Source organism: Ips typographus, linkage group LG16, assembly GCF_016097725.1.
Source record: "Ips typographus isolate SLU linkage group LG16, UJ_Ityp_2.0, whole genome shotgun sequence".
In the NCBI taxonomy this organism is placed as follows: Eukaryota; Metazoa; Arthropoda; class Insecta; order Coleoptera; family Curculionidae; genus Ips; species Ips typographus.
In genome coordinates this window covers 889,226-910,396 of record NC_138437.1, presented here as the reverse complement: position 1 = coordinate 910,396, position 21,171 = coordinate 889,226, and the positions used below count along the sequence as shown (strand labels likewise).

The 21,171-nt window shown below is 34.1% G+C and overlaps 1 protein-coding gene across 1 annotated transcript in view; it reads left to right on the top strand.

The window, feature by feature from the left end:
• krz (beta-arrestin protein kurtz) overlaps nucleotides 1–21,171 on the top strand; it is an 83,204-nt gene that overhangs the window by 39,937 nt on the left and 22,096 nt on the right. The window contains exons 4-7 of the mRNA XM_081994373.1: nucleotides 12,375–12,405; nucleotides 19,439–19,499; nucleotides 19,555–19,748; nucleotides 19,803–19,993. Coding sequence (XP_081850499.1) covers nucleotides 12,375–12,405; nucleotides 19,439–19,499; nucleotides 19,555–19,748; nucleotides 19,803–19,993 — 477 coding nt within the window. The remainder of the gene's footprint in view (nucleotides 1–12,374; nucleotides 12,406–19,438; nucleotides 19,500–19,554; nucleotides 19,749–19,802; nucleotides 19,994–21,171) is intronic.

The window sequence follows — 21,171 nt, the reverse complement described above, 5'->3', positions numbered from 1 at the left end:
TGCAATGATTATTAAAGACAATATTCGAGAAAATCGCTTGCAATATTGGATATTGTGTTGATTAAAATCATTCTTATACAGTTTTTTCGCTTATAATTGGATTTACGACTTAACCATATCACTAAAAATATTGCAGCCATATGTTTTAAGGAATTAGTTTGTCAATGCAACAATTAATTGCTTAAACACGTCACATAGTGACAATGTAAAAGTTTTAAACCCCAAATTTATACTCAATAGAATATTAAAAAGACTTTTGGATTAACGAAATTTTAATTCCAGTTCTAAAAAGCCGCTGATCTCTAACTGCCTTACATGCCGAGCAGCAACTGCTTTGAAACTGAAAAACGTTTAGGCCCTCATCAATGTAAATGCTCTCAAACCTACTCTCCTTCATGGGTGCAATTGCCCGGACATTGCCACTTTAAGTCTACCTATCTGGTATTGGTGGAATTTACTTATCACAAAGAAGAATACAACGAATTTACCAATAGGCGCTGGACAAAGAAGATGATAGAATGGCGGACACGACAGAAGGCACATCACTGTAGAGATGACATAAAGAGAATCTAATGAAACTGGATAAACATTGCACAAAATATATCTAGATGAAAAAAATTATGGGAGGCAATTGTGTCCAACAGTAGACGTAGTCAACCTGTATGATGATGATAATGTTGATGAAAAGTAGTTCTAACTTGATTCACCAGTGACATTGAGCATGGTTGATGATAGCCAAAATTTAAGAATTTCGAACTATATCAGCTTCATCTTGGTCATCCAGTAATCTGTAGAATGATGGATTTGGCACCACTTCCCTCCTTCTGACCGGAAATGGACAAACATGATATTTGCGCTCTTTGTCTTCCAGCCAAGACAGAACCCTTTTTTCCCTTGACTGGATGCCGAAATGTCTTGGTCAAGAATCCATATGGACTTTGTGGAACTGCACTTCTTGATGATTGCAGGCAGTTATAATAGTCGTTTTGTTAATGCAGAATGATTAAATGCTGGAATGGACAATATATTACTCGTACATTTTGGTGGGTTGTACTCAAGAGACTATAGTCACTGATACGAGATATTAGTTCACATCAGACAGAATTGCCAAATTGTGCACCGAACTTCGAATTGGACATGGTTTACTTTCGATTAGCCTCACGTATGTCTCAATATAATAGTTTTGTAGAATGAATAGTGTAAATTAGACTTGTGTTAGTTCAACTAATTTTTTGAATTCATTGGTTTCTGCATATTACTTCACTCTTCATAGCAAACTAGATGGGGAACTTTACTTTTCTGTTAAGACTTTACATGGACTGCTGGTTTGACTGCGAGACAAACACAAATGAAGACTCAGTTTGATTGTCATGCAATCCAAGTCGAAAGTCTCCAGTAAGAAAGAAAGTAAGTGGAACGCAAACGCGTATGGTACTATTTGAAGCATCAATATGATGTTTATGAGTTGGATGTGATATTCATCGTGGACATTTCAACCTAATCTGGGGTGGGCATGGATATTGCTACTGCAAGCAATATGAATTTTGATTCATCCAGATCTGTAGTCCACCCATCGAGCCAAACCAGAGGCAATGATGACAAAAGCAATTTTATAATGCTCTTAAATCACGGAGGTAGCGTTGTTCTGGTGAGAGAGAGTATTGTGTTATCTGGCGTGTTCTTCGTGAGACTTAAGGAGCTTCACGAGGATTTCTGTTAATACTAGGTTAGGTTAGGTTAGGATCCTTGCTCAATCTCAATCGCCACGAAAGAACTAACTAGAAAAGGTATTTCTTGGAAAAAGTACTAGAGTGCCACCAAGATTTAGCTAATGCTTCGGTAGATAACAATATTATCCTGAGATGGGTTAAAGGGCACGATAGGAGCAAAGGTAATCGCATTGGCGACTCTAGCCAGGGAAGCGGCTGGACTAAAAATTTTAGGACCCAGTGACACCTACGGCCTGATGACTTCGACAATTGCGAAACTAGCCAAACGCTACACCCATGCTCAATCCCTAAAGAGATGGGATGGAATCAAAGGATGCAGTCTTGCCACGATCACCCTGGGTGACTCTGGGAAGCTGGCGCCGATGAAATATTTGGCGATGACCAGGAAAAACCTACGTTTAACAGTAGGATTTCTGACTGGCCACTGTCAACTAAGGCAACACCTCCATACTATGGGGCTAGTGGACACACCTCTATGCAGGATGTGTGAACAGGAAGATGAAACTGTCGGGCATGTCTTATGCGAGTGTCCGGAGTTATCGTCAATAAGAGAGTGTGTGTTCGGTGAGTCTTGGCCTACACCTGCTGACATAAAAGAGATGTCTCCTAGATTAACCTGCTTGGGTCTTTCAATGCAAATATGCTTGTCCGTAGCGCTACAAGGGCTGCTTTGGTTCTTGAACATTACCTATAATTTCTGTTTAATACTCAGGAAGGTGTTACTTGCAGGTTTGTCTCTTACTCTTCTTTTTCCTTCGGGATATTGCTTCTGATAGGAAGAAAGTAAAGAGGTGTTGCGATGTGTACCACCTGTGCTTGAACTTTTCGACAGACTCATTTGAAGGGGTTGCAATGTGTGATGGAGAACATTGAGCTGGTGGGGGAATCCTGATGTACATTGGCAGATTTAAGCTGCATATCGTCGACCTGAATCGTTAGATTTCAGTGGGATATTTTAACACATTTTTTTAAATCTTTATCCTGAGGCGATATGCACGGGGACAGGCATACTATTCCCGATCATCATGGAGATGCATTACTACCCACAGGGTGGATAATCCGCTGCCAATTCCGCACATTAGTTTGGTCATACTTATATCAGTACTTATCATTTAGTCTATAGTTTGGTAAAAGAGTCTTGTCAATAAGAATAGTGTTACTCTTATACACTTCTCTCTCTTTATCTCCGCAGCCCTATGAAATTGTTACCTTTATTTCTAACGTTCCATGCATATCCGGATCCTCTGTATACTTTTATTCATTCAAATGAATGTAAAGAAAGATTATAACGCGCACGCAACTTTGATTAACCCATCTGTATCAAACATATAATTAAAATTGATTAGAATAATTAAATATTATAGCCCCATGACAATTTGCAAGCAAATGGTACAAATTATACTCGCATGTTTTAGAGTCAAAACAATTGAACCAAATACAAGACAAATTAAGGAATTCAACAATAAATTACGTTATAAAGTATAAAAAACGTTACATTGTAATTATATCAAAAGGGTGACCCAATGTTTTCAGTCAAACGAATCTGTTTTTATGTTGATCCAAATTTTTTGTAATTACACTGTAATGGCCGAATTTATTTTACCGTTGTTTATTTACTACGCACCAATTTAAAGCGAACTTTGACGGCAAGTTGATTTATTTTTTCGACGTATACAATAAACTAATTTGTCCAACTTACGTCAGACCAGTCAAAAAACAAAAATTTCTAATTGCGTATTCGAGTTTGAGGCTGAAAATTTGACCTACTTTATCTTCTGCGTCAGCTTATTAATAAGGCATTTTAATTTTTCTCTTACGTAGCCATCTTTTCTTTTTTATTTTTAATCGAACAAAAAACCAACTAATAAAGTTATAAGGGGATTCGACTGGGACAATGTTATATCCGGAAGACAATTTCATTTAGCTTAAGAGTCGAAATATTGGGTCTCGAATATTCAGTATTAGTTTTACGAGACGTACATCGATATGGTTATCAAAAAGTGCCTAAGGCTAAGCCTTGTTACAAATATCCAATTTCGCAACCAAGAAAAGGTCTCTGAAATTTGGACGTTTTTCAACTTTTTTAACTGGCCTGCTTGTGAATTTGCCGTGAAATATATCATGTCGTTTGAATAAAATCTACAAACCTTGTACAATGCATTTACTGCAGTTCCATCAACTTGAATGATAGATAGTGTATTATTTGCTTCTCATTGACAAATTTTTCAAGCGAGAAATATATTCCTTAAAATTTATTTCACCTAAGCCTCAGAAGAAAAAGCTTTGGAGTCTAATAAAGTGTCCCAACATGTGTAAAAAAGATTTTCAGAAGTAAATTTGATTTTCATTGCATGGAAAAATTTAATATTCTAAATATTGAGAAGATGTCACATTTAAGTAGGGCTGAAAAGGAGGAGACGTTCGGGAAGATTAAAATTTTACTGGTGTCAATTTTAGGGAAAATTATTCTATAGGAAATTAAATAGAACGTAAAAATTACATTTTCAGTATAATGAATCTAGTAGTTTTCTTTAAATTAACTAGAATAACTAAATAAAATTAATGCAGGGTTCCACACCTGGATTTTCAAGAAAGATTGCTAGTTGGTCTGTAATCTTTCTTTTTTTTTTGGATACGTAGATACGGTATACTACGAATTATTGTAGTAGTATGGTGGTATAATCATTTTCTAAATTGGTCCTATTCTTATGTTCGAAATCGGTCGTCTTCCTAATATAAAACATATATAAAGCGGTTTATTGACTGTGTAATAAAGTTACCTGACTTTTGCTAGGGCTTAAACTTATCCTATGACCCACTAACGAACGAAACCACTTCCAAGGAAACCAGTGATGTATCGCTGCACCTGAAATCCTCTTGAAAAGGAGAATATTTTATTTACTTCCCAGAAACTTAACTACCTACATTTCAGCATATTTAAATACTTTTGCCTTAAAAAAGTTGAAATACTTATTCCTACCTTACTTATACGTCTAACATATCTATCTAAGGGAAGGTTAAAGCTTCCTTCACCGACTCAGTCTTTCCTTACCTTGCGTCTCCGACGGTAGCTGCACCTCATTCATTCAATGTCTGTATAACTCTCTTATTCTTCCTTCACCCTCTTCTCTTCAATGCTTTACATTTTCTTCCAGCTAGCACCTAGCATAATCCATCGCATCATGAACACAATGTTGGTCAATTTTCCATTCACTTACGCCTATTTGTACGACACTGGAGTTGTTAACCGTTGCAACCAGGAACATATTCAAGAAAAGCGGTTCTTGGAACTGGACCAAAGATGCGTTCAGCAAGATCCAAGATACCTTAGCATTTGACCTTTTGCGCACGCATTACAAACCTATACTAACTATGATTGTAGCTGCTGGTGTATTCTCAGTCTCTCCTTACCCTGCGTCTCCGACGGTAGCTGGACCCCATTCATTCAATGTCCGTATAACTCTCTTATTCTTCTTTCTTCTACTTTTGCTTTTCCATTCACACTAACCATTCCTTTCACAGCAAACTACTTCACGTATTGGGCCTGTTAGTAGCTGTATGCCAATGGCAATGGCAACATGTGCCTCTCACCTCTCTCTGATACACCACTCTCCTCTTCTCTGATTGCTTCCACTCTTTCTGCCATTTGTTCCTCACTCATTTGGCCATGTTTCTCTTAACCACCTTTCTATAGCATATTGTTACGTTTTCTAAATTTTTCCTCCTACTTCTCCACCGCCACCACTCATGACCTCACTCTTACTACGGCCTCATCACTCTCTCCACTCTTCTTCTTTGGTTTCCCTATCACGTACTCTACTTCTTTCTCTCTCAACTCCATATCATCTTTCTTCCTTTTCCTAATGAATAAAAATTCGCCGTTAGATCCGAAATCCGAGTGATTCCACAAGCAACTGTTTGTCTCATTTATCCTCATTAGCTATTTCTTTACCATACCTTAGCCTTAAACGCTGTTTTCCCCCTCTCAAGCTTACCAAACCTTAGAGGTGTTCTCATTGGTAAACTCTACAATTTCCTTTTGTAATTTTTTCAATTTTCTTCTCCCTCTTAGTACCTTTTCATTCTGTCTCTGGCCGTGTCCAGGGCTATTCCTCTGTTAATACTTGCCCGTCAGCCCTCATTCCTTCACTTCTTCACTCATCTATATATTGCCGCATTACAATTTTTGCTTTCCTTATTACTTATTGTTTTTCCATTTCATTTCCGTTCCAAAAGGTCATAATCACTTGCACCAACTCATTCTTCTCCACATACATTCAGTTGCTATCCTTTTCCTACGCAAATTGTTCTGTAGCATTGTAGTTAATAATTGATACTCCAAGTCCTCTGGTCCATCTCCTTTTTATAGATCGGGTAACGTTTGTCCATCTTTCAGCAACGTAGCCAACTCATTTAACAAAAATGTTCAAATTAGGGGCAAAATCTTCCTTAAAAATATGTATCAATACTTAACGTGCAAAAATTGATACTTTTAGAAATACCGAACATCTCTAGTTCAGGGTGTCTGTAAAAACGTTTTATTAACACAGCTGAACGAAAGACAGGAAGAAGAACAGAACAAGAGCTGCTAAGAGATATTTGAATGTCTAATGGTTTGACATAGATGATTCGATATCTTAGAAAAATATACTTAAATTTCTTACCGGAATTAAAGACAAGAGGCTGGTTCAGGAGGACTATTTAGGGAATTTGACTTGAAATTACTGATTTTTGCAGGGGCGAAAAGTTGATGTTTTTAAGATTTGTTTACGAATATACTGTTGAAAAAGCGAGCAGTAAATTGATTGTAAATATGTTGTTTCAGTATTATTTATTTTTTTTAAATTCAGTATAATAACATCTTTTTTTTTCACTTTAAAATCTTTTTTTTTTTTAATTGGTATTATAATTAGAGTGTGTTTTTCATTAAAGATCTCTCATGGCCCTCTCAAAGCAATAAAAAGCGATATACTTAAGAAGATAAAACATTTCATTTACGACATTAAATTCAAAAAATCAATGATTATTTCCGTACATTTTTATTATTCCTACAAAATATTTAGGTGGGAGAACGTAATTTTTCAACCCACTCAACAACAAGAAATATAAGGAGGTGATATTGGTTGACTGTTGATTTATTCGCGTCCGAAATTGCAATTTTTTTGAATATCATTGAAATGAAATATCAAAGTTTCGGGCGTTTTTAATAAAACGTACTTTTCGCTCGAAACTCAATTTCCAATGTTGTACATATCAGGGACTTTAATTTAGTAACTCTGGTTCGCTTTGAATGTATTTTTATTTTGTTTATAATAAACTTTTTTGCTATTGCAATTTTCGGTCATCACGTTACGAGTTAATTAAAAAGTAATCGAAATAATTCTAGAAAACGATACTTTTAAATGATGACAAAATTTTGTGTGAAATATTTTAATTGGCAGTTGATAACAATTGTCGTTGGAGACAATAAACATGTATTTTAAACATTCATAATTTTTTACTTTATTATTGTTATATATGAATTTAATAAAAATAAGCTTTGTAGAGTTTTATACACAATGAAGCGACCAAATGAAAACTTTGGACATTTTTTTGATTCTACATCAAAGCTGAAGAAAGTCATTTGAAGTTACTCTACATACTTTTTTGCAATTCTTTTACTAACTCTATTTTCTTGTCAAGTAATGAGTGAAATTTTTCAGCCAGGAAAAAAGAAAGCAAAACTTTAGCATCAAAATCTAGGCTATAAAGACGTATTCAAAAAGTTAGTTTCAACATAAAGAATTTATTAAATAAGTAGCCTGGCATGTTTCAGTGCAGAGTTTGTAATTAAACTAATGAAAACGTTAATTTTATAATACAATTTTATCTCCGAAATGAGCACCCCAGAACATCTTGTCGAACTATTGAAAGGTTTATATCAGAATAACACGGCGAAAGTAAAAGTAAATGGGGAACTGACCGAATAGTACACTTCAACATGTATTAGTAGTAAAGCTACAAAAGACTGGGAAGGAGGTATTTCTGTGGGCGGAAGAACAATAAATAATCTTCGGTATGCTGACGATACCACTTTATTTGCCAGCAATGAGCAAGAACTGACAGAACTGTTACAGCGAGTTGAGATGGCTAGTCAGGAGGCAGGGTTGACTTTTAACAGATCAAAGACAAAAATAATAATTATCGACCGACCAAGAAACAACAGACCAGAAACCGAGGAAATAAATGGTATAGCTGTGGTTAATTAATTCGTGTAAATGGATCGCTTATAACGAAGATTACCAATCAGATATGTGGACCACATTATCAGGAAAACCGAAGTACCACTCAACGAATGTTTCAAATCCGCTGAAGACAGGCAGATATGGAAAGATCTCACAGATTATGATTGCACGATTCTCGAAACGGGTGACCGAATAGGAAGAATAAGGGAATAAACCAATTTTTTGATTTTCTGGATCTAAACCAGCACCTAGCATAATCCATCGCATCATGAACACAATGTTGGTCAATTTGCCATTCGCTTTCGCCTATTTGTACCACACTGGAGTTGTTAGCCGTTCCAACCAGGAACATATTCAAAAACTGTTCCAAGTAATCGCTGACGTCTACTGGACGAACTACTCAAGAAAAGCGGTTCTTGGAACTGGACCAAAGATGCGTTCAGCAAGATCCAAAATACCTAAGCATCTGACCTTTTGCTCACGCATTACAAACCTATAATAACTATGATTGTAGCTGATGGTGTATTCAAAAAAGACCATCGTCCATGCATCTAGAACCTTGGCAGCATGGCAGCATTTTATCAACAAAAACAAATACTCAACATTTTCAGTTTTTTAAATTTTTTCCTCTAAGATATGGATATTCAAACTGTTTTGCTCTATTCTCCACCGTTTGCCTAGAAGAATTACAAATATTGAAAACGCCAACATTTAGAGAGAAACTGATTAGAACCAATATTGTCTAAAATAAGTTTGCAGAATCAAAAAACAGCAACAGTTACTAGAGTTGTCAAACTAAAATCCCTTATTGCCACTGATTTTATGTAGATATGCCAACTCTGGAATCAGAAACATGTATTAGATGTTTTTTAGTCATTCTATACTTTATATATTATTATACGAGTATTATTCTATATTACTAAGTTTTTTTTTGTTTTAAACCTGTATCATTTTTAGTTTTTTAAATATAGCGGACGTCCTATTTTAATTGACACCCGGTAAAAGGGTGGATATGAAGTTCCTATCTCACAGAATCGAATATTTGATCATAATAATGTGTCACAACTAAGTAACAAGTAACCAGTTTTTCGCCAGTGCTCTTTGTCTGGGAATGCGACCTCAGATAGATGGGTCAAGCAAGACTACTGCTTTTTAGCCTCCCATCACTGTAGACCAAAAGGATAGAGGATCTGAAAGATGGAGTCGCTACAAGTCCAGGAATTTTCCCTTTTGGGAAGTTTCCAGAGTTGCATCGGCATCCTCTGTCCTGGGAAAATGATGGCCCCGCTGACGGAGGGGCTCTTCTTGTCCTCCATTTCTTCTTTCTTCGTCAGCTCGTCCATCTCTGGTGGTCCTGGCAAACTATAGGATGTCCAAGCAGCCGGCTTTCGTCCGTCTGTTTTTACATCCTAAAGTTTTGGGGAGTTAGGGTCTGGTGAGTGGGGGATGATTTTCCTCCTTTTGCGTAGGCAAAGCGGGGGAAGGTGCCAAGAGTGTAGTCAGAGCCCAGTTAGCACAGGGATAACTGCGGAAAGGTTCTACCCAGATTTTGAGAATAAAATTCTTGCCATCCGGGAAGAAAATCTTATTAATAATTACCCGTTATCCAATAGCTGGTATTGGGGTCGTTTATGGGGTGCTTCTAGCTCCGGGTCGTAGTTCATTGCTTCTCGCAGTAACTGATTTTCGCTGCTTTCCGCTTTTTGGAATATCTTCACTGCGCTCTGCTTGATCCTTTCCGTTGCGGTGGTGAACTTCCAAGTCTCGCTGGATGTTCACATTTCTGACGTACCATTGGGCTTCCACCGCTGTCCTGAGTGCAATGTTTTCCACAGCTTGGAGTTTCTTTAGGTGCCATTTGGCCGCTTACCCTCACGCGGCCTAGGCGTAAGTCAGGTGCGGTTGAAGAACCGACCTGATGAGCGTCACTTTGTTCCGAAGTGCCAGCTTCGATGTCCCTCTTGTCATGGGGTACAGTTTTGCTCTGGTCGCTCTGGCTTTCTGTCTGGCTTATTGTATGTGGCTTCCCCACGTGAGTTTTTTGTCCATCTTGACCCCAAGGTACGTCGCCTCGTTGCGCCACTCGATGTCCATCCATTCATTCATTTCTACATCCTCATCTTTGGTCTTCTTTTGATATGGCTATGGCTTGCGTTTTCTCCGCGTTTAGGTCGATCTTCCATTAGCTGCGATTGATCTGTGATTTTACTTTCATTCAATCAGCTGCAGTTGTCTACTTACGCCTTCTCTAAGCTGCTAAGGAAATATCAAATGTCCCGGTAGGGGTTGTAAAAAAAACTTAAACGTTTCTATGCACTTTCTGAACAGGCAGTTTAGAAAGATTTACGCGAGGAGAAATATTGATTGCCGCACCCGTTTGTGTTCCCAAGTACATATTATGCTATTTATGAAACAACATTTAATTATTTTAGTTACCATATTTTTAAAACTACAAGGAACAGTAAAAAATACTTCATTTCCATATTGGTTAGTAACGTTGCAATTTCATAATGCAACACCAAAATAGAGGTGCAAAGAAATTTTGATTTAAAATGTGTAGATGAAAATAGTTTTGCATGAATTTTTTGATCAATTTGGTGTGAAATTATAAAATCTCGAGGTTCAAGATAAAAACCAATAATCTGTAGGTATATTAATTAGAGATCCAAGTAAAATATTAAAAATGTCAACTGAAAATTGACACGATAGCAGCCTACCTAACCTAACCTAACCATTTTAAAATAACAGTATCTTAAAGAACTATGATGAACTAAGTTTGAAATTAACTTTGCCAAAAAAGTTAAAAATGTCATACTTGCTTGGGATTTAAGCTATAAAATTCACTCTTTTTTTATACATTGATAAATGTATTTTTTTAACGGAACATCCTGTATATTTTTAGATTAATGTTTCATTCCAAATAAACTATGTTTACTTTTTGTAAATTTAATACAAAAAATTGATGGAGATTTACTAAAAAATAGAGAATACTGGTTAATTATATTTTGGAAGTACATAGTTTATACGACCCTACTCTTTGCGTAAGAATGTGTAACAATTATTGTTTATTAAGCTTTCGTTATTAATATTTCCAAAGATAGAATAATTAACAAATGACAATTATAAAATTACAAATCGAACTTAGATTATTCCAAGAGTCCCAAAAAACATGAGAAAAAAACATTTGTGAAAGTTTCGGAAATTTTGTAAAATAAAAAAAAGGCAAAAATGGCAAATTGATCGTAGTTGAGTCTATAGTCCAAAGCATCGATTTCTATGAATAAAACACTTTTTGAAAGTTTTGAAAATTTTTAAAAGCCTGGATAACTTTCATATTTCAGTTTTGACCAGCCATGAAAGCGGTAATTGTAAAGCTGCAAGTTTATATTAGATGACTATAAATTCTAGAAAATCGATTTCCATGAAAAAAACGCACCTTTTGAAATTTTTGGAAATTTTGGTAAACTGTGAGTGAAAATGACCACTTTGTAATTTTATAGTTGACAATTAATACTATTAATTTTGTTATAGTAATTGAAGCCATTCTACGTTTGGCTCAAATTGAAGAACAATAACATTTTTTTTCGAATTCTAACCTAAAATTGAAACAAACACACAAGGGTTGAATAGTCCTTACAGAATCTATTTTTTTTTAAATACGACCCTATCTAAACAATAGGGTTGTATTTAAAAAAAAAATAAAGTTGAAGATGGTTACCAAAAAACAGAAACGTCTGACTTTAAATGTGGTGTGACGTTGTCGTGTTATAGAAGAGAACATTTTTTTAACTACTTTGAATTATTTCATCAACAATAAAAACAAAATTTTTTGGATTTCATCAACAAAAAAAATTAAAACTAATTTCCAAAAATGTCTGTTTTTTCGGAATCTTAAAAATTGTCATATTTATAGGATGATAATTTGCATTTTTATTAACGATTTTATTGTTTTCCGATTATTCTAGAGCCGTGTGGCACGATTTTTATATATTAATTTTTAATAAATTGAAAGTTTTGGCAACATTGTATTTTTCGTGCCTCCGACGTCATCTTAATTTTGTTTGATTTTCTAGTATCATTTCCGGTTGTGAACATAGTAAATTATAGTATAATTGTGAAGAAAATTGAAAAGTTAATTTTCCTTATTAAATTTGATAATTTTCTTCCTATTTTCTTTATTTTTTAGATTTGACGATTACCAAATTTAATAATTTTGTTTCTTAATTTGTCATGTCTGACAGTCTGACCTATATTTTCAAACAGTGTTTTTTTTCGTTCAACCTGTCAATTTTTAAATTAAATGTCATTTTGTTCTTATCAACGGTTATCTTAAACTTTAACAGTTTACCTTTTTTGAGTTTAAAATAATCGTTACAAACTGTTTCGATATGCATTTTTAAGTATTTTTTGTTTGTTTCAGGGTGTTTAAGAAAAGTTCGCCAAATGGCAAGGTGAGTATTTTCTGGACTGTCCATTTCCAATACAGTTTACGACAAGGCTTTCAGTTTAATAAAGTTCTTCTAGCGTGAAAGCATTTCCACTGAGGGAAATATGTTTAACTTTATATCCGAACCAGGTTTTACTGAGTTTCAAAACTTGTCCGTCAAATGCGATTATTAACATTCTACATATATCTATTCTACCAAACGGGACGTTATTATGAGAGGTAACTTTAAAATTCGATAAATCTTGAAGTTTGCTTCAATGGCTCCATTTTCCATTTTTCATAATTTTAATTAAAACTTTATAATCCTCCGCGGAGCTAACTACACTTTTATTGAGTTGAAGCACGGCCACGAGCTCAGCTTCTATGAAAAGAGATACAGTTTTAAATGCTACCCTTGAAATGTCTTTGTAGTCAACTGCACACATAATAGCTAATCTGTTTCTAATTTGGTGACGCACTACTATATCGAATATCAACCATATTGGGAGAACGTCACAGCTACCAAAATGCCGAAAATGCGATTATATGAATAAATACTATTTATAATACCACTAATATTCCATGTGCAGAGTGTCTGCACAATCTGCACAAACGCATGAAAATCTAAAATCAAAATGTCAATTTTCTGTATTGTAATCAATTACGCTGTATGATTTCTGACTAATTTTCAGAATCTTGATATTCAACTTTAGCAACAAATTCAAAGTTAACGAACAACCGAAATATTGAGCAGAAAATACAAAATCGTGTTAACCGTATTGAAATTAAACAATTTATCTTTAACTTTTACGGCTTATAACAATTAAACTGAATATTTCAATGCTAAAAAAATTAACAATTCAACTCTAAACTATACAGTGTTATTTCTTAAATCTAAGATCTTCAATGCTGAATTGACAATTTTCTTGCTAAAGTTGAATAGTTTTAGACACAATTAAAATTAACTTCAGTAATAAAGCTGCCAAATTTCATTAGCAGCTTCAAAATTGTACATTTTACTAATTCAACAGACAGAATATTCTGATAAAGTTAAAAGTTGCAGGTTTATCATTCTTCCGTTTTCTGCTTCAATTTTTGTAAACCGACTTATACATTTTATCATTTTAACAATCAACGATATAAACTTTTGTATCCAAATAACATTTTATGCATTTTGACTGCTCTAGCTCTTCAAACAATGGAATTATTAGCCGTTAAAGCAAAGAGTGCGCAGTTTCAGACAACTTTCAAAATAACCGTCGCCTGCGTAACTAGACGCTTTCTAGGGGGAATTACGGTAAAAGCAATCACCTCAAAGGGGTGTGGATACCAAAAATCATACAAAACTAGGATGACGTCACAGAACAAAACAGCAATGTTGCCAAAGTGATGACCTTTTTAATAGTTTTTCCATATAAAACCATAAGTCAGAGTTTCTAGAAACCTATCAAAATTTTTTTCAAAATGCCTGAGATTTCTGAGAAGATTCTAAAGTCTTTTAAACCCTTCAAGAACTCCTAAACTTTTCATGATTTTTTATCAAATTGTCAGAGGCCTCTAGAATTATTTTAAAAACGCCAAGGGCCTCTGAGTCTACTGAAAAATTTCGAAAAATTGCCAACAAATTCTACAGGTCTTCTAAACACTTCAAGAATTTCTTTAAATTGTCAGAGGTTTGTAGAATCATTTTGGAATGCTAGATGCCTCTAAATACTACTGAAAATTCCCAAAAATTGACAAAAGCCTCTATAAGTATACTAAACTTTCCAAGAATTTTTTGAAATTGCCAGAGGCCTCTAGAATATTTTTACTAGAATTCTCTAAATACTACTGAAATTTCCAAAAATTTGTCAGATGTCTCTATAAGTGAATTAAATGTACCAAAACATTTTTAAATTATTAAAGCCTTCTAAAATTATTTTGGAAATGCTAGAGACCTCTAAATACTACTGAAAAATTCCTAAAAATTGCCAAAGGCCTCTCCAAATACTAGAGGCCTCTAAATACTACTGAAAATATTCCAAAAATTTGCCAGTGGTCTCTACAAGTGTACTAAACCTACCAAGACATTTTGGAAATTGTCAGAGGCCTCTAGAATTAAGTGTCCTAAACGTTCCATGAATCTTTTAAAATTGCCAGATGTATTATGAAAATCCTAGAGGCTTCTAAGTACTACTGAAAATTTTTCAAAAATTGCCAACAAATTCTACAAGTCTTCTAAACACTTCAAGAATGTCTTTAAATTATTAGAGGTTTGTAGAATCATTTTGGAAATGCTAGAGGCCTCTAAATACTACTGAAAATTTTCAAAAATTTGTCAGATGTCTCTATAAGTGTATTAAATGTACCAAAACATTTTTAAATTGTTAAAGCCTTCTAAAATTATTTTGGAAATGCTAGAGACCTCTAAATACTACTGAAAAATTTCCAAAAATTTGCCAGTGGCCTCTACAAATATACTAAACTTTCCAAGAATTTTTTGAATTTGCCAGAGGCCTCTAGAATTATTTTGGAAATACTAGAATTCTGTAAATACTTCTGAAAAATTTTCAAAAATTTTGTCAGATGTCTCTACAAGTGTATTAAACGTACCAAAAAGTTTTTGAAATTGTCAAAGCCTTCTAAAATTATTTTGGAAATGCTAGAGACCTCTAAATACTACTGAAAAATTCCTAAAAATTGCCAAAGGCCTCTACAAATACTAGAGGCCTCTAAATACTACTGAAAATTTTTCAAAAATTTGCCAGTGGTCTCTACAAGTGTACTAAATCTACCAAGACATTTTGGAAATTGTCAGAGGCCTCTAGAATTAAGTGTCCTAAACGTTCCATGAATCTTTTAAAATTGCCAGATGTATTATGAAAATCCTAGAGGCTTCTAAGTACTACTGAAAATTTTTCAAAAATTGCCAACAAATTCTACAAGTCTTCTAAACACTTCAAGAATGTCTTTAAATTATTAGAGGTTTGTAGAATCATTTTGGAAATGCTAGAGGCCTCTAAATACTACTGAAAATTTTCAAAAATTTGTCAGATGTCTCTATAAGTGTATTAAATGTACCAAAACATTTTTAAATTGTTAAAGCCTTCTAAAATTATTTTGGAAATGCTAGAGACCTCTAAATACTACTGAAAAATTTCCAAAAATTTGCCAGTGGCCTCTACAAATATACTAAACTTTCCAAGAATTTTTTGAATTTGCCAGAGGCCACTAGAATTATTTTGGAAATACTAGAATTCTGTAAATACTTCTGAAAAATTTTCAAAAATTTTGTCAGATGTCTCTACAAGTGTATTAAACGTACCAAAAATTTTTTGAAATTGTCAAAGCCTTCTAAAATTATTTTGGAAATGCTAGAGACCTCTAAATACTACTGAAAAATTCCTAAAAATTGCCAAAGGCCTCTACAAATACTAGAGGCCTCTAAATACTACTGAAAATTTTTCAAAAATTTGCCAGTGGTCTCTACAAGTGTACTAAATCAAGACATTTTGGAAATTGTCAGAGGCCTCTAGAATTAAGTGTCCTAAACTTTCCATAAATCTTTTAAAATTGCCAGATGTATTATGCAAATCCTAGAGGCCTCTAAGTACGAATGAAAATTTTTAAAAAATTGTCAAGGGCCTCTACAGATGGTCTAACCTTTCCAACATTTTTTTTTATCTACCAAATGGTGCTAAGTAATACTAAAAAATGCCCAAAAATTGTCAAATGCCTCTGCAAGTGTACTACTACCAAGACATTTTTGAGGTTGTCAGAGACATCTAGAATTATTTCTAAATTCCTAGAGGCCTCTAAATACTACTACAAAAATTCCAAAAATTCGCCAAAGGCCTCTAAAGTGTACTAAACCTACCAACATTTATTTAATTGCTAGAGGCTTCTAGAATAGTTTTGGAGATGCCAGAGGCCTCTAAAACAATTTCAGAAACGCAGCAATGACATCTGGTAGCAACCAAACATTAGAGATTTTCAAAATATTTGCTTTTCAAATTTGAAAATTGTTTGCTTTTTTTAATGGCTGTCAAAATGATAAAATTTAAAATTTTAACGTTAAATTGTATTTCTTCTGTCACGTAGTATAAGTGAATAATTAATTAGGTAAATTATTCTAGTTTTTTAGTCACAAAAACGTACATGACATTACGGATCAAACTCGCTTAAAACAAATCACTAGAGAAATGAGATTTATCATAAATATTGTAAGTAGGGATATGCAAAATTCCACTTAAATGACACTGAAAAAACTAGTAAATTTCTGCTTTATATTGTTTTTAAAGGCAAAGCAGTTTTTTAACATAAAAATAAACTTCTTAAAATTGAATATATGGAAAATTGTAAATTATGGTTTAAATTTGTTGCAAACAGATCACTAGGTTAATGGAATTAGTGTGGCGGTCAGAGTTACATCAGATTGAGATAAGATACTTTTTTAAATATGTACCACCTTGTATCTCAAATGTTAGGTGATTTACGGTTTTAATCGCCCTCTTAAATATTAACATAATTACAATAATTTTTTGTGACGTGATCCTAGTTTTATTTGATTTTTGGTATAGATACACGCTCGTTAAATGTGCAATAATTCATGTTTAATCAGAAGTCAGTTAAGGTAAATATAAAATACACATCGGTTACGTAACATTACTCAGTTGAACCACAATTATTCGGTAACTTAGCCGAATTGAAAGCGATAGCGTTCATTGGATTCATCCAATGCAGCCTGTTTTTTTTGCTTTCTATTCGATGTGTACGTGATTACATTATCGGCTCAGCAATTCGAAATTGTCGCTAACGTCGATAAAGTGTCATTAGGACATCGCTTTCCCGTTGAAATTACAGGGTCAGTCAGTTCGGGCTGTTTCGATGCCTGTTAACATTTAAACGTTAATTAGAGAATTGGCGGTTGGAAATGCAATTAAATACTCATAAAAGTGGACTGGTTTATCCTATACTATTACTTTGGGATGAGAGCGATAAAAATGTGAATAGTTCAATTTCACCAGCTTTTTCCTGCCCACTTTTATGTATTCGGATATGTTTTCAGCTGCTACAAATAACATGCTGTATCAATTCAGTATGCACCGACTTAGTTTCGCTTAAGCGGCTTTTACACCGTAATCCACGGCAATTTATTGAGGAATTTATTCATGAATTTGTGTACATCAAAGAAATTCATAAACTTTCACAAAGAACCCGTCTTTACATCAAACAAATTTTCATATCAAACTTTAAACTACCAACTAATTTAAATTGAGGTTAAGTTCGTGTTTGTTTGTTGGCCTTTATTAGGATAATTAATACAATTTGTTTTGTACAGTTTTAATTTTGTTTTGCTCGTTCATATTATCATAATATATGTACATCCATATTATGTTTTTATTGTCATTCATATATGAAATTTTATAAAGAATATGTCACCTCAGAAGGTTTGATTTTTCTATTAATTCTGAGAATTCAGATCTGTTTTCAATCTGTTTTCTGGCTCACTCTCATTACAGGGTGATTCAACGAACGAATTCAACTTCAGATATTATGTGATAATAATCATTTGCCTCTGCAAGATAGTTTTAGTAATTACTACCATGACCGTTTAGTCGAAATATTAGTATACTTTATCTCCAGTGGAAAGGTTCTGAATGTGAGGTGATACTTTTAAAACTGAACTAATGCTTTTAAAAATGTTGATATTTATCAGTTGGTAACGGTCTTTGGTTTTAAGAATAAAAGCTAAAATATGTAATATGAAGGGGAGAATTGTGAACAAATGGAAATGACAGAAGAGTTAGGAAAGAGGAAAACAGAGAAGAGAAAGAATTAAAGACTACATTAAAAGGGTTTATAGCAGAATAGAACGTAAAGATGATATTCACTGTTTTTGAGAAGCTTTTCTTTGTTTTTCCCTTTTACTCCATATCTACCATCTTTTTATGATAGACACAATCATGTCATGTCAAGTAGCTCTTAAGCTTAATATAATCGAAAATTCACAACATTTACATTGATAAAGTGTCGAAATGTTAGCAGCTTGCTAATTCAAGATGAACACATCTAATGACAACTTTAGAAACTGCTCCCAACTGCTGAACTTTGTATGTTTTATTGTTTTCGACACATTGCAAACAAATTGGTTGCACAGCATTGTGTAGATGGAGAAAGAAGTACCAAGATGCATAAGAACGAACACAGACGTAAGGAATGGAGTGTAGATATCGCATACAGAGTCAAATATACTATGGTAGGCAGTGAGGTAAATGAAAAAATTACAAGAAAAAGTAAAAAGCGATGACAAGAATTGGATGACAGTGAATGGGACAATAAAAAAGTAATGAAAGGATATATAGTAGAAGTAGAGAATACGCGGAGATGGTATGTCATGTTAGCGAACAAAATATAGTGTATAGCAAAATAGCCGTACTAAATTAAGGTCAGGAGACGTAAATTAAGTGAAAGAAGGTATAACAAGAAGAAGAAGTGAGGGAAGAATGGTGATAAATAATAGAAATAGAAGAGAAGCAACATACAAGAAAAATAATAATGATAAGAGAGGAAAATATAAAAGCAAAAGTGATAGTGGAGAAAGAAAGGAAAAGTGAATTACCAAAAACAAATTAAAGAAGACAAATACTTGAATGACATAACGTAGAAACGAAAATATATAAAATTCGCTGATCCCATACACCTATTCTTAGGTTCAGAGTTAGAATGGACAAATTAGGAAGGCTAAATCAAGCTGAAAATAATTTCCAACCAAAAAAAAATGTGTTGATATGTGTTATTACCACGATAGAAATAGGGTTAATATTTTATTCTTGGGGTTTACTGACTTAAAATAAGAATACAATTTAGTAATTAAATTTATGTATATCTCTTTTGACTTGTTAAGCCAATTTTGCTGACCACTCTGCTTGTAGTCTTGGATACTAAGTCTATTCAAATTACATAAATAATAAGCGGATTACAATTGTACAACAGTTTTTGTAATAACTGGATGGTAACGGATCGAAAAACTGCACATCTTGTATCACTTATTATTCTAATAATTTTTTTATTTGCAGATAACGGTCTATTTAGGAAAAAGAGACTTTGTGGATCATATATCACACGTCGATCCTATAGGTAATTATATCCATAACTGAAGATTGAATGTAACTACTGTATTTGTTTTTCTTAGACGGAGTGGTTTTAATTGATCCCGATTATGTTAAGGACAGAAAAGTTTTCGGCCACGTTCTGGCGGCCTTCAGATATGGGCGGGAAGATTTAGACGTTTTAGGCCTCACTTTTAGAAAGGATTTATATTTAGCTTCTGAACAAATCTTCCCCCAAGATAGCACAACACCTGCTCGGCCGCTCACAAGACTGCAGGTTTGTTTATGATGAATTCAACCACCAGATAAACTTACACAATTTTTCATGCAGGAACGACTTATTAAAAAACTAGGAGCGCACGCTTTTCCGTTCTATTTTGAATTACCACCTCATTGTCCTGCTTCAGTCACTCTACAACCGGCACCTGGTGATACTGGAAAGCCTTGTGGGGTCGATTATGAACTCAAGGCATTCGTTGGAGAATCCCAAGATGATAAACCACACAAAAGAAATTCAGTTAGGTAAGAAAAATTAGTAAAGTATCCCACATAGTAAAAGTTTATTTTAGGCAAAATTTCCTCAGAAGTGATTTTGAGAGATTTGGCAATATATGCCAAACCTTTCAGCCTACAACATTTGACAAAGCGATATCTTAGTTCTGTTGTGTCTTAGTGTTAAGGTTTTGGTTAATGCGCAATGTTTCTTTTTCGAGAACTGCTATCCTAGTCTGTTCAATTTCACAGATTATTTTAGGGTAGGTTTCTATACCCTTTCTGTGCCCCCTACCTTCATACATACACCTCCACTGCGAGAAAATGAACTACCACTTCACTCTGAGATTATTAGTGTCTGAATTTAGATCTTCGTTCATCCAGCCCACATATTTGCATTTAAAGACACGTTTGATATTAGTGGGAGTCTTGGCGTCTTGGTGATAATTGCTGACTTCTTGATAGTTCAGTTTGCTGTTTTTATTGTTATGTTTTCTGTTGTAAATATGACATAAATTATGGTTGTCTTTAAAAAAATCTTTTGTTGTGAGCAAGCATGTAAATGATACCAGTAGTGAAAGCATCAGATGAACCATTGGATAAACAACTTTATATGAACATTTTTACAGTGGATGCATTTTTTCCAAGAATTGCCAAAGGCATTCCTCCTGTGTGTGACCTGCGAACCTGAAGGTTCGTTACATTCGCTGCTAATATTTGTCAGAAAGCGTGATTGGGTAAAAAATGATACTTCTATATTCCTACAAATTTCACAACATGACGCTCAGGTTAATTTATTAGCATTTTTTATTAAAATGAAAATGATTTGGGGTGTACTATAGTAGATCCACATGATGGGCTCACAAACATCATATCAAAACTGCAAAAAAGTTGAGGTTATTTAGAGGTATTTGATATCATAGTCCGTGAAATGGATATCGTTCAAGTGAACATATTTATCTAAATTTACAATCCAAGAATATGGAAGCTAAAGTTTAAACATCAAAAATATTTAAAAGCTCTTATTGATAGGGAAAAAGAACTCTTCGTAAACGGCACTTTGAAACAAAATTTAGAGGTAAATGCGCCTACTGAGCTACTTTCTTGGAAGGTGGAATCCTGCAGATTTACGCTCCGTGTTTGCACCTTCCAGGGGCCTAATTCTTGTAAATAGGGAACGGAATTCTCAAGAGAAGTGTTGATAGAAT